Source organism: Taudactylus pleione, unplaced genomic scaffold (genome assembly GCF_031769625.1).
Source record: "Taudactylus pleione unplaced genomic scaffold, aTauple2 ptg000201l, whole genome shotgun sequence".
NCBI lineage: Eukaryota > Metazoa > Chordata > Amphibia > Anura > Myobatrachidae > Taudactylus > Taudactylus pleione.
In genome coordinates, this window is record NW_028284603.1 from 61,128,910 (window position 1) to 61,143,053 (window position 14,144).

Below are 14,144 nucleotides of genomic sequence, written 5' to 3' on the forward strand. Positions count from 1 at the left end.
GGCTTTTGGATCATTTTCACAGTAGATAACTTATCACTCAAATATCGAACACATGTGTTGACATCGTTTTTGGATAACTGTTCTTAAAATGCAAGGTGAACACTTGTTTAAATATTCTCAAATGTCTTGTACCCTGCTAGAACCCAAGTTTACTGACATTTTTCTCTGTGTAGTTCAGTATGAGCTATTGTTCTTAGTGAGTGGCGTATTACAGGTTACTTCAGTAGATGTTAAATACTTTTTACTGTTGATATATGTTTTTGGCTGTAACTACCTACAGTATTAGGGAAACAGTTGGCCAACTTAAAACTCCCCTTACAACACTATATGCCACTCCAATTATCTTACCCAATATAAATTGATTACTTTGATACATCTTAACATTTTGCATTATATTTCGATTTTGCTTTATTGAATTGACTGATTAACACTTTTTCTACCCTGATTTTATTCTGTTTGTGTAGGACCTACAGTTAGACTATGGCCAAGGATCTCAGAGCGGCTATTTCCTTGGAGGAAACAAGTGAGTTATATTTAAATGTGAACATGGGTGAATTTTTCTGAAGTACTTGAGCTTGTAGTCATACTGCCTAACCTGGCTATGCAATCATAATCCCTATCCTGACAATGCAATCATAATCCCTATCTGACCATGCAGTCATACACTATAACCTGGTCATGCAATCCTACTCCACAGCCTGGCCATGCAATCATAATCCCTATCCCAGCCATGCATTCTTACTCTCTAACCTGGTCATACAATCCTACTATCTAAATTGGCCATAAAATCCTACTCTCTAAATTGGCCATAAAATCCTACTCTCTAAATTGGCCATACAATCCTACTCTCTAACCTGGCCATGCAATCCTACTCTCTAACCTGGTCATACAATCCTACTCTCTAACCTGGCCATGCAGTCATACTCCCTAACCTGGTTATTCAATCCCGCTCTCTAACGTGGTCCTGCAATCCTACTCTCTAATCTGGCCATGCAATCATATTCCCTTACCTGGCCATTTTAATTCTACTCCTTAACCTAGCCAATGCAATCCTACTACCTAACCTGGCTATTTCAATTCCAATCCTTAACTTGGCCATTTCAATTCTAATCCTTATACCAGCCATGCAATCCTACGCTCTAACCTGGCCATGTAATCCTACTCTCTAACCTGGTCATTCAGTCCTGCTCTCTAACCTGGCCATGCACTCCTACTCCCTAACCTGTCCATGTAATCCTACTCTCTAACCTGGTCATTCAGTCCTACTCTCTAACCTGGCCATTCAGTCCTACTCTCTAACCTGGCTATGCAGTCCTACTCTCTAACCTGGCCATTCAGTCCTTCTCTCTAACCTGGCTATTCAGTCCTACTCTCTAACCTAGCCATACAATCCTACTCCCTAACCAGACCATACAATCCTATTCCCTAACCTGGCCGTGCAGTCCTACTCCCTTTCCTGGCCATGCAATCCTACTCTCTAATCTGGCCATGGCTGCAATCCTACTTTCTTACCTGGTCATGCAATCCTACTCTCTAACCTGTAAGAGGTCAGGACAGTTAAGGAAAAAAGCATAAGAAGGAATCCGATGCATGCTTAGAAGGTACTTAACTAGTTGTTTAAAAATAAAATCTGGGATTGCTGCTTTAAATATGTACATTACACAAAATGTCTTATGCTTTGCACAGGCAACAGGTGCATTTAAACACAGGCAAACTATTCCTTTCTCCACTTTAAAAAATAAAATTAAAAAAGTGTATAGCAGTAATTTTGTTAAAACTGCAGATACAAATAGTTTACAGCATAATTCGACTAATCAGTGATTTGCAAATTGAAATGGTAACACATAACAGCATCTCTGTGTCGTGAAACAAATTAACCTTTGGACCTGACATTTCATTTCTGGATTACAGGACATTTTAGTTTGAAATAGAAAATGGCTAAACTAATACATGGCAATCCTTGTAGGGAATTACTTTAAAGGTCCATATTTAGAGATAAATGCCATATCCTAAATAAGTAAAGAAATATAAATAATAAATTGCTTTTCTGCATTGCCGCCAGTGACACTTCGATAGTAAAAACAGGAAGTAGATTTGGTTTTACACCACATTAAAATGTTAATCTTGTATTATAGTATTATAGGGAGCAACACACATAAATATTATGCCTGACTTCAGGCTTGTAAATAGATTCTTGATGGATTGTTTATTTTATAGAACATACATCTTTTAAGATAATACACCAGATTGCAGAATTCCATCTTTAGTGAGAGTTGCTGGCTTTGCCACTTGCCTTATATTTGGTAATATTTTAATACTGCCACATATAGGGGGAGATCCAATTAGCAGCAGGGTTCTGTCGAAACCTCAGGGCTAATACAAGTGGGTGTAAGTGGTGCTATCCTCTGAAATTATTTGTGTATTTTGATTGGTGGAAAGTACACAAATCGCTACAGTCCGCTCCCTTTATACGAGAGTGGTTCAATAAGTATGGTAATAAGACCTCTCTCATGTGTAATGATCTCTATTAGATTCTAATTTCCTGTCAGGCCAGAGCAGGTAGCCCACTGCTTCCCCTCACGACCATTAGACTGCGCCTTATATCAATCATACTGTCACAACATCAGTTGTAAGATGGCAGGTCTGGTGGAAAAATGGGCAAAAATTGAGGTGCATCGTGTGATCAGATTTCTGCGTCTAATGGGCACCGTGGCAGCTGAAATTCAGCGCCAGCTTGTCTAGTTGTGCGTTGATAATATCATGTCATGGAAAAATTTGGGGGTTTGCTGCACTGCCTTTGATAACGACAGGACAGATGTTCAAGATGAGCAGCGATCCAGCCGGCCAAGCACGTCCACCACAGATGACAGTTTGTGCTGCATCAAAGGTCTGACACATTCGAGTTAGTGATATTGCTGACAAACTCATCTCAGTGGTTGCTATGTACAACATCGTTCATGAGCAACCCGCGGTACAGGAAAAAGTGTTTATGCTGGGTACCTTGTTACCTTATTAATTGAGGCACCCTCGCAGAATGTAGAGGTGCTTTCTGTGTGTCTCTTACCACTGTCCTGTATTTATGCCTGTAAATACTCATGTTCTGCTGGATATCTTTTACTTTATTTGCATTTTGTATAATATTTTTATTCTACCTCATGATATCCCTAAACTGTTAACATGGTATAGTGTTCTCACAGCACAAATGAGGTTAGACATGAGAGTCTGTGATTTAAAAATGGCAGCATTTCATAGCATATATGTCACGTCATTTCAGTCACTCCAATACTGTGCCGATTGTTTTTGCATGTTTGTTCTGGTACAAACACAAAGGACATCATTGCATTGAACATACCTAAAGCAAGCCTTTAATTATCTTTTTTTGACGAGCAATAATAACAAGTGGGTGAAAGTTGCCACCAGCTTTCCTCATAAAGCAAATTTTTTAATGGAAAATCCCTCAGCATGAGTTTGTAGTAATGATAATGTGCGGAATAGCTTATAATTCATAAAATATACAGAACAGTGGAAAAAAGCATCCTTTCATCATAAGAAAAATCAGCTGCATATCAGTCTGAGAAATCCAGCGCTCTTAAGAGTTTCAAGGGATGTAGGAGTGAATCATAGGGAGCTTTTGTACTGCAGAAGACAAATTATCCCAGGGTAAGCCAAGCAAAGGATATAGTGCTTTTCTTTTTTTCCAATCTCTTTACCCACCTTGTTTAAGTATATTTAAGTTCATTTAAAGATCATACCGGAATGTGTCTGAAATTAAAGTGAACATGCGACAGATGAAAGCAGCATCTGAGCTCTATTCTGACGAAATTGGGACATTGCAATGGCATGGAAATTAGAATTGTGCACAATCCAGTTGTTCTGTGGCACAACAGGCAAATTTTATAGCAATACTTGGTCTGCTCTTAGAAAAATGAGCGATGAATTTCTTTTTCTGGTCATCTGTTCTCATTTGCTTCACAGTCTGATTTTAATATTATAATAACATTTCTGAAAAAAAGTTTAATGGACAAACAAACTGGAAGGGCTCATACAGCGGTGATTGTAATACACCTATTAAAAGCATCGATGAAACCTTCTGTTTTGTCTACACCAAGAGTTAACACTTCAGAAAGCCACAGGCAATGTTGAAATCAGCACAAAGTAAACGCTTGTCAGATAGTCTATGAAGACATCCATTTTCACTGGCATTATTCTGAAATACTAATTAGACATTAAACATTTCTTTATTATGTAACGTTCATGTTAGTTGACTATTAATTATTTATTTATTATTATTTATTACCAGTTATTTATATAGCGCACACATATTCCGCAGAGCTTTACAGATAATATTTGGCCATTCACATCAGTCCCTATCCCAGTGGAGCTTACAATCTATATTCCCAACCACATGCACACATACACATATACACTAGGGTTAATTTGTGTTGGGAGCCAATTAACCTACCAGTATATTTTTGGAGTATGGGAGAAAACCGAAGTACCCGGTGGAAACCCACGCAAGCACAGGGAGAGTATACAAACTCTACACAGTTATGGCCGTAGTGGGAATTGAATCCTTGACCTCAGTGCTGTGAGGCAGTAATGCTAACCATTACACCGTCTGTGCTGCCTTTGAGACATATTTACTCTTTATGTGCTTTCTACCTACCTATTCTTTTTTTCTACATGAAGGGCCTGATTCAAAGATTTATGCTAACCCGATGGTTAGCGTACATCTCCGATGTTTGTGGGTCTGCGCATGTGCAGAACTGGTCCTGCGAGCTTGCTCTAAGACCCCTTTAGCCACAGCATGATTGACATGCTGCGGCGTTTGGAGGGACGGTGTTCTCCAACCGTTGGAACCGTTCTCCAAAAAGGGGGCGCGTTGCCCCCAGTTTGGTGGCGTGCCGAGCCCAGGGTCTGCGTCGGCAGACGCAGACTTCCTGGGCCCGGCTGTCCATGTCCATCGGCCAGATCTGCTTACGCAGCCTGGCCAACCACCAAAGCAGCAACCACAATTGTTGGTTTGGTAACGTCTACAGACACTGTACTCACAACGCAAATGCAATGCTTGTGGTGTCTATTTCCTACAGACACCTCCTGCTACGTTTACATTTTGTTGGACGGTATTGCACAGCAGCTCCCTTGCGGCCGTGCAGTACCGTCCATCTCTGAATCAGGCCCTAAGTGAAATTTGTATTGTTTTGCCAATCATGTATTTTTTTAGTTGAAGGTTATAACTAAAATAATAACAATAATGATAATAAAAATACAATTCTACTTTATTGTATAGTGAACCTAAATTCTGACCATTTTTCTTAATGATTTTTGGAACCATTATGGAAATTAGTAATTAAATGTATCTATTTTTCATGAAATAAACTGTATTGTGATTTTACTTTAAGGAGTCTTCTGAAATCGGTGGAAGAGGAGCTGCACCAACGGTAATTACTCCCCCCGACTCAGCCAGCATCCCCCCCCCCAGTGTGCTCTCACTGTGCCAGTGTTGTAATGCCTCCCTGTGTGTGTTGTGCAGATGTATCAGAGCTTTACTTGGTGTAACCTGCATCTGTGCTCCACAGTAAAAGCAAACACAAAGGCAGAAATACCAAAAAAACTCTATACTCTGTAGCAAACAAAGTAAAAATAAAGCCCTTAGGTATTGCATGCCATAGTCCCCTCATAGTAGCTGTAGTCGTATCAGTGAAGACCACTCAGCCATGGTACCTTGTTCCTCTCCTTAGGGGACATGTGGCACATTTAGAAGATGATGATGGGGATGATGATGAATCAAAACAGTAAGTCCTTTTCCTACCTCGGCTTATTGGGTCTCTGCTTCGCGCACATCCTAAGAGTGGGACTCAGTCTGCCTTTAACAACATTGCATTTGGAACAACATGACAAAGGCCCAGCAGTGCACTAACGTTGTCCCGAATATCTACTTTCTTATTTTACTTCTTAGCTACTAACCAAATAAATACATTTCTAGGCTACACATCTCTTTTGTCTCTCTTTGTCGTCAATCAAAATCAGACAGCTGAACAGAGTGATAGGGTTATTGCTGCTATGGCAACACTAAGCTGTGGATCTAGTGTCCCCGGTGCTCATAGATTCTGTTTTCAACGTAGGTGGTGTGTCTTGTAACTTCCGTAGCCTTGTTAAGTCCCTCAAACGTTCTACTGTCTCCTGATGGCTTCGTTCTAGTTTGGTCTTTGCTATCCAGCTTTTTATGTGCTATGCTTCAAGTGTTTTCTGTTAAAAGAATTATTCTGATTTTCCTTACAGGCTCTATTGCTGAATACATTGCTGCAATAAGTTTAACATGGTTACGTAATGAGATAGCTTGTTAGTCCCTGTCCTTTTTAGTAACAATGTACTACTGCACTTCCAGTAGGTCACATCCTTTTGAACTCTGAAAATTGGGACTGTTGGGAGGTGTCCCTACAAGCATAACTAAAAAGAATATATATATTTATATATTATTTATAGGTGATATTGTAATATAAGAAATATATAATGCACTTAATATTTCAACATTTCCACTTTTGTCATACTTTCTACAATACCGTTAGCATTTGTCAATGATCCATTCATTAAACATTTATAGTTATACTATCTCCAACATTCATCTACAGTATCCACAAACTGAGTTTACACTGTACTTTTAATTCCATACATAAAACACAAACATTAACTTCCTTCTTTTGTTTTGGAAATAGAATATTATATCTGTAATGTTGATAAGGGGGGGGGGGGGTATTTGGTTTTCAAAGAGTATTCACATAAAAAGGGAAGTTTTTCTACATAAAATGCAGTTGTCTTTGCATTCACATTTATTAGTATAATTGTAACCTGCATGCTGCTTAAATGGCAAGGATAAAATAAAATATCACTATACACATAAATAGAGCAATATATCCAATAGCAAACTGTCATTTATTGTTACAATAGTATGTTCCCTTTACCCAAAAAGGTTAAGTGTTTCTAATGCAAAATAAAGTGAGTTGAGTGAACATGTAAATGGAGTGTCTCTCTTTATGGAGGCAGGGCCGGTGTTACAATTAGGTTTCTAAAATACTATTGTAATGTCACTCATTGAGTGTTTTTACTCCCCGAATACGGAGCACTTGCACTGGTACATTGTTATGCAAAATCGACAGTCCAGCCCAAGGTTGATAGGACTTGTCATTCCTGGGAGAAAAAGAAGGAAAGAATCGGGAGTGCCCCTTGTCCTGGAGGCATTTTTTAAGGGGTATATTTACTAAAGTGAGAGTTTTTAAAAGTGGAGATGTTGACCATAGCAACCAATCAGATTCTATCTATTATCTTCTAGAAGGTGCTAGTTAAATGTTAAGTAGAATCTGATTGGTTGCTATGGGCAACATCTCCACCTCTAAAAACTCTCACTTTAGTAAGTATACCCCTAAGGGTCACATTTCCTTGCCAATGCATTAGACTTTCTACTTTCTTTTGCCAAAGTAATCGTTTTATGGCTTATACTCTTAAGCGACTTTTATCTTATCAACAAATGTCCTTACTGATAAGTTTACTTTTATATTTAAGAATGTTTTAATAGGTATTGTACAACTTTGCTTGTTTGCTGCATCTGTTTAATTGTGGGCATTGTGATGTATTAAATATAATCTTTACCCACACACACAAAATGAAGGCAGACATTTTAATGAGAATGCAGCCAATCAATTCACTAGAGGCCTGCAATTCATGAAATCTGTCCTTCTATTTTGAATGTTGAATTGATGAGTTGTACTCTCATGAAAATTGCCTTAGGGGCGATAAAATTACCTTCACTTCCATGCATTTCCAATTAGCACCACCTCCAAGATTATTTATTTTTTGCCACAAAGATTCAGCTATCTCATCACTAAATGAATTTTCTAATTTATTGATATGATATTTGTATTACATTCTGCACTTGCACAGCCACTTTTAGTGCTGATTTAAGCCAACAGTATGGGATGTCGTTTCTACTTACTCGTTTATATACAAAACATATATACAAAAATAAAATGTATTGCAACATAGGGGAGTGTTGGAAACATTCACCTACACACTGTTCATTGTGTAAGTCATTTTTAAAATAGTTTTATAGTCTAATTGTGTAGGCTCTAGTTAACTGTATTTTGAACATGTATGGTTCTGCCAGAGGATTATATTATTATACATTTTATTATGAGACACAGTGCTAGGCACTTTTGAATATCCACTGACGTAATCCACCTTCGTAATGGATAACCCAGGTTCTTATGATTATATCTCACCTTATTGTCTTCTGTTCTATCTTAACTTTTTCCAGTTCAACGATAAAGCCCAAGGTGCCACCTCCTCTACCGCCAAAGGTCAGTGGTCTTCCTGTTTTAAACCTGATATAGTTGCAAAATAGCAATAGGGTGATTCTCTGTGTGACACATGGGACATTTACATACATTCAAGTACATGAACTGGGATTTTTAAAAACTCTGCATGATGCATTGGATTCCAAGTCCAGAGTTTTCAAAAATTTCAGAAGGAACGGTTTACTATAGTGAATTTTCTACCAACTAAGTAGTTAATGCCAGGTACACACTAGACGATATGTCGGGGGATCGGACGACATATCAGGCACATCGGCCAGTGTGTGCATGCAGGTCAGGCGGCGATATTGTCAGCGGGGGCCATGTTGTCGAATGCAGCATAGCCCCCTGCCGTCGTTCCGTGTGTACAGACTTGCCGATGCCGGCAACTCTGCCGGGTCTCATTGTGAACTACATCATGCTGGGTACACATTGTTTAGTGTGTACCCAGCATAAGACTTGGGCAGCACCATTTCTTATACTTGAATGTATGTAAATATCCCATGCGTCATCATCTTTTAATTGTTAGGAGACACAAGGTGTACAAGAGTTAATAAAAAAAGATGTCAGCATATAATGTGCAACAATGAACAGTACAAAGCATAAATACAAGTATTGCAATAAAACCACAGATGAGTGACAAATACAGGGGAAAAGGTAGGGAAACTCACTGTAACTATAGCCAGCAGGCAGTGTTGAGTTGCAGGGGAAGGCACAGCCTCTTAATGATCCTATACCCATGGTAAGGGCGGGCAGTAGTCGCTGAAGGGGAGAAGGAGACAAAAGACCAGGAACACTTGGCAAGGATAGTTTAAGGGAGAGAAGAGGACCCTGCCCAAGAGCTTAGCACAGTTTGAACTGAGGAGACAAGGTGGTTAGTGAGAGGGAGATAAGATGAGGGCTGGTAGGCTTTAGAGAAATAGTAAATCTTCAGGAAATGTTTAAAGCTGGAGAGAGAGGAAGAAAGTAGGACTTGTTGTGGAAGAAGGTTCTAGAGGAGAGGGGCATGGAAGGATTTGACACGAGTAGAGGTGAGGTGGTAGGAGGAGTGATGAGGGAGGACAATATAAACAGTGATGTGGTCGGAGATGTAGGTGGGGGTGGATTGATTAAGGGCTTTATAAGTGAGGATGAGAAGTTTGAACTGTATTCTGAGGGCTATAAGTAACCATTGTAAGAGGTTACAGAGAGGGAGGCAGATGAAGTGCGGTGAGTAGCAGTGTTAAGGATAAATTGGAGAGGGCAGAGGTAGAATAGAGGGAACCTAATAAAGAGAAGGTTACAGCAGTAAAGTCAGGAGATGATGAGTGCATTAATGAGGGTTTTGGTAGCATTTGAGGAAAGGCTGAATACTACAGATGTTACAGAGGTTGAAGCTGCAAGCCTGAGAGATGGCCCGAATGTGAGGAGAGTGTGGAATAGTGGATGACTCGGGGGAAGCAGACACGGGACAGAAGAGAAAAGTGATGTCAGCTGAGAGAGAGGGGATAGGTGGACAGATCCTGGAATGTGGGAAAACATTGACTTAATTATTCGTCATGTAAAGTTTCAGGAAACGCTCAGACATTCAGGATGAGATGGCAGAATGGCAGTTAGAGACTTGAGTCAGGACAGTGAAAGAGGTCAGGGCAGGAGAGGTTGATTTGAATGTGTTCAGCATAAAGATGGTATTGTATGCCATAGTTCCTGAATGGCAGACAGGAATGTGCCAAGGCTTGATAATATGATAAAACGCCCTGGCATGAACAGACCTGAAATGAAAAATGTATAAAACCAATCGGTTGGAAGTAGTGACAATCTGGTAGCACAGCGCAAACATAAAAATAGCTTCATCACTTTTTAAAAAAAGTTTTGTATGGCCTTATGCAAGAAAGTGAAGCAGCTTTAAAATCCAATCTGTGCACCACTACACAAAATGTCTGGAGCATTGTAAATTAACTGTAGTAATAATCTATGCAAGCAGAGCAGAGTAACAAAACAACAATATTATTAGGTTTCATGCTTTAATATAAAAAAGTGCAGTATTTATCTTTAGAAATTATGCATTGGTCTGTCTCTTTATCTATCTGTCTCAGAAGTGGAGCAGATGTAGACTGCAAACTTGGACTTGACAGTTCACTGTGATGCCCAGCAGTATCCACTAATCACTACATCAATTCTTCTCAGATGTGCTCTGCTGCTTTGCAATGAAAACTGCCTAGAGCCTGAACATTTTTCTTGCCTTTCCCATTGCTAAATTGACATTTCTTGCTGTTTCGTGCGAGCCCAGCCTCTCTTCCTGCGTCTTTTATTTACCTCCAAACATTTAAAGTCGAGATTAATGAATTACGGGGAAATCAAGCACAAAAATGTGCATTAGCTCCCTTGTCCGAAAGAGAATAGCAGAGTGCTTGCAGCTATATGTGCATGGCCTTCCATCACACCCATTGCCCAGGAATAATTCCTGTGCCTGGGAGACTGGGAGCCTGTATAGATAACACTGGCTTCTCCAAGGGAAAAACAAAAGGAATTTGGGAGTAGAGCTGGCTTCGGGCAGTTGCAGAAAGCACGTGATGACCTAATGTTCCCCTTACTTTGCAACATTTCTAGCCTTAGTGCTACTGGTGTCGGAGCTGTACACAGTTCTTGACATTGTCAGCGAAGTTATATCCAGTTACAGGATGACCTAAATATGTCATTTCAGGCCACACACTGAAAGGAGGGTTGGGGGGCAGGTAATGGAAGTGCTGTATAAATAGTGAGTGAGGGGACTGTAAAAGATAACAAAAATATATTGCATGCTAAAGGCAACATGGTTATAATTGAAATTGCACTACCTCCCCCCTTGTGACTCTTTTCAGTATGCACACGTGTGTCAGCAGTTAGGGCCAAGAGTTACTGTATGGTATTTCCCCACAGCATAATAACACAGAGTTCCTTAGGCGACATTACATGGCTGCACAAAGTGCTTATATGCTTTAGGGACTTGAATTTCAGCCGGCCCATTGTGCAGAGGCCCACACATGCTTATTACAATATTCTGAGATTGTAAGGATAATGCCCCCTACCCTCTTCCTGATACATCCTATATTTCAATGTATAATCTTACAATGAATCAATTTAATTTTCAGTTTAAAAAGTTCCAGCTTCTACTGAGAAGTGGGCATAACAGTGGTGGAGATAGAAACGTTTGCACTGGTTTTATCCCATGTGATGATAAATGTTAGCTGCTGCTTATTACTTGTGTGACCAGGACTGAGCTGATGTTTAGCAATAATGCTCCTGGCGTCTGCGGACAGTGATTTACGGCCATGTATTGTATTTACATTTCTCCAGCAGGTGACCTTTTTAACAATCCTCACCAAGTGATTTACTCCTCTTTTATATTATATGTCACTGAGCATCTGTAATAAACCGAAGCTAAGAAAATGCAACATGTTTTTTTCCCATAAATACTGCTGTTTTAATCTGTGTCTTATGTATATTTAATTGATTTCATGTCTTATGGTTACTACACTTTTCAAGCTGTTTAATAGATTTGTAATTAGGTATATTTTCCCTAAATGTTCAGAATCCTATTTTCAAATCTTTCCATGTACTAGGGTTGTAATGACTTAAAAAAGACCTCAGGTAGAGATGACGGAGTTGAGGCTCGGTTTTCCAGATCTCCAGGTTCCCTATGGCTGTAATTACCCCACACCATACTCCCCATAAGCCTTTTCAGATAAGACAAACTGTTGTTGATTCTCATAACTCCATGGCCTTCATGTGAATTTAGAGGAGTGTGGGGCTTTTACAGCCGCTGGATGGGAGGAACCTTATGTTCCTCTATAAGCTGAAGGTCACACATGGACTGAATTTGATAACCAATTTGGCCACACATTAAAAATTGGTACTTACTGTATAATGCTGGGTCACAAAAGTGCTTATAAGTGTGGTTGAAAGATGACCACATACATAGACTGATAGCATTCAGCTTAAGACCATATTTCCAGGCAGAGTGGATAATTGTGTCATTAGTTTTAATTATATAATTTGTAGGCATCACATTGTATTTTGGGCCACAGAGGTGGAACCATCAGTGTATGTATTGATAGCTCTCACATAATAGATGTATTCCTGATTCCCTCAGATAGCTATATAGCCTTCGGATGTTCTCATCACTAATGCAAGGTTTCATTTTTGTGCTCCTTGTCGTTGTAGCCAAAATCTATATTCATACCACAGGAATCAAGTGCTTCTGAAGATGAAAACCAAGGAACAATCAAGAGATGTCCTATTTCAGAGAGCCCAGCACGGCCAGCTTCTTATGTACCTCCAAGACCCCCACCTCCACGGTTACCAGCCCATAAGCCAAGCATTTTAGGTGATTGTAAAGTCACAATTTATGGCAACATAGAAACATATTATACACGGAAGCTAGTTTTGTAAACTGAATGATATTTTTGATTCAGTCATTTGTTTATAACTGGTATTATATACTGAGTGATTCCAATGATGATTGTCGCTAAGATTTGGGTAAAGACACTTTGTTTTGGATTTAAACACCTATGAATAGTAAATGTATAAAATACAGATGTGCCCTCATACACTTATCCTTTTTGCACTATACGGCGTAAGATGCCTGGCGGGCGATTTCCGTGCGGTGTACTTTTCCCTCAGTTTTGATACTTATCCTCAATTTTGTATCTAAAATTAGCGTAAACTGTACTAGGTACTTAGGGATAGTATTAATAGTATAACGTCACAGATGAGCATAAAGATGCATGGCACAGGTCTCTTGTATGGGACCTGTCTTTTTACACAGACTGCATAGTTTTTTCTCACTTTTACATCTAAATTTGCATATAGTTTACTAGGTACTTAGGGATAGTTTTTCTGTCACAAAGGAGTTAGTATAAAGTCGCAGATAAAGCATATAGATTCATGGCGCAGGTCACTCCTACCTGACCTGTCTTTTGCTGTTTTACATGAACTGCTTCCTTCTTCCTAAGTTTTGCTACTTTTTCTTAAATTTTCAGAATTACTTATAGTGTGCTAGGTACTTAGAATTAGCAGCAAAGAAATTGGTATAAAGTCTCAGCTAAAGCATAACAATGCGTGACGCAGGTCACTTATATCAGACCTGCCTTTTGCCTGTTAATCTTAGATTGTGCTACTTTTTCCTCCATTGTGCTACTTTTTCCTTATTTTTGTGTCTTCGTTCACTTATATTGTACTAGGCACTTTGGATTAGTGTTTTGTCGCAGCAAAGTCACTGGCGCACTAAACAGGACTATATGGTGCATTTGGAGTATAGGTGTTATTGGACACATCTGAGTGGAACTGCATCTCTATATAATACAATACAGTCTCCATCCAGCATTCAGACTAGAACATATTTTATCTCTTTCCCCACAGGTAATGGACTAGGTTCAATACCAGTGAATGGGGAGCGGGACACTTCGTCACTTCCACAACAGGTAGATATTCGTACTACAAAGTCACTAAGTGTGCCTACACGAAAAGAAAAGAAAGATGTGCCGGTAAGTCCAGTTGTCAAAACTTACTTTAGAATGTAATATAGTCTTTAGAATTTGACTTTAACTGCCAAACCTGTAACTGACGACATTGACAGACATGTCGAACATAATCCAGCCTCCTCCGTCCAAGTAACCATGTTGATGAGTGACTTTGTGCATGTACAACCTTTCTTTACTAGCAACTTGTTCCCCTTATACATAATGCTTTGCACTTATTTGTTGTTAAAAAATAAGAAGACTAATGTACTTTACATTATATTGTAAGCTCTTTGGACGAGGTGGTTTTTGGTTACAT

The 14,144-nt window shown here is 39.3% G+C and overlaps 1 protein-coding gene across 5 annotated transcripts in view; it reads left to right on the top strand.

The window, feature by feature from the left end:
* Positions 1-14,144, top strand: part of MAP4K3 (mitogen-activated protein kinase kinase kinase kinase 3) — a 317,828-nt gene that overhangs the window by 250,044 nt on the left and 53,640 nt on the right. For 4 of the 5 annotated variants that reach the window (XM_088477406.1, XM_088477408.1, XM_088477409.1 and 1 more), the window contains 6 exons: positions 465-523; positions 5,403-5,441; positions 5,742-5,795; positions 8,312-8,354; positions 12,531-12,693; positions 13,728-13,852. In XM_088477406.1, the coding sequence (XP_088333532.1) occupies positions 465-523; positions 5,403-5,441; positions 5,742-5,795; positions 8,312-8,354; positions 12,531-12,693; positions 13,728-13,852 (483 nt within the window). The remainder of the gene's footprint in view (positions 1-464; positions 524-5,402; positions 5,442-5,741; positions 5,796-8,311; positions 8,355-12,530; positions 12,694-13,727; positions 13,853-14,144) is intronic. The other variant, XM_088477407.1, reaches the window with a different exon arrangement.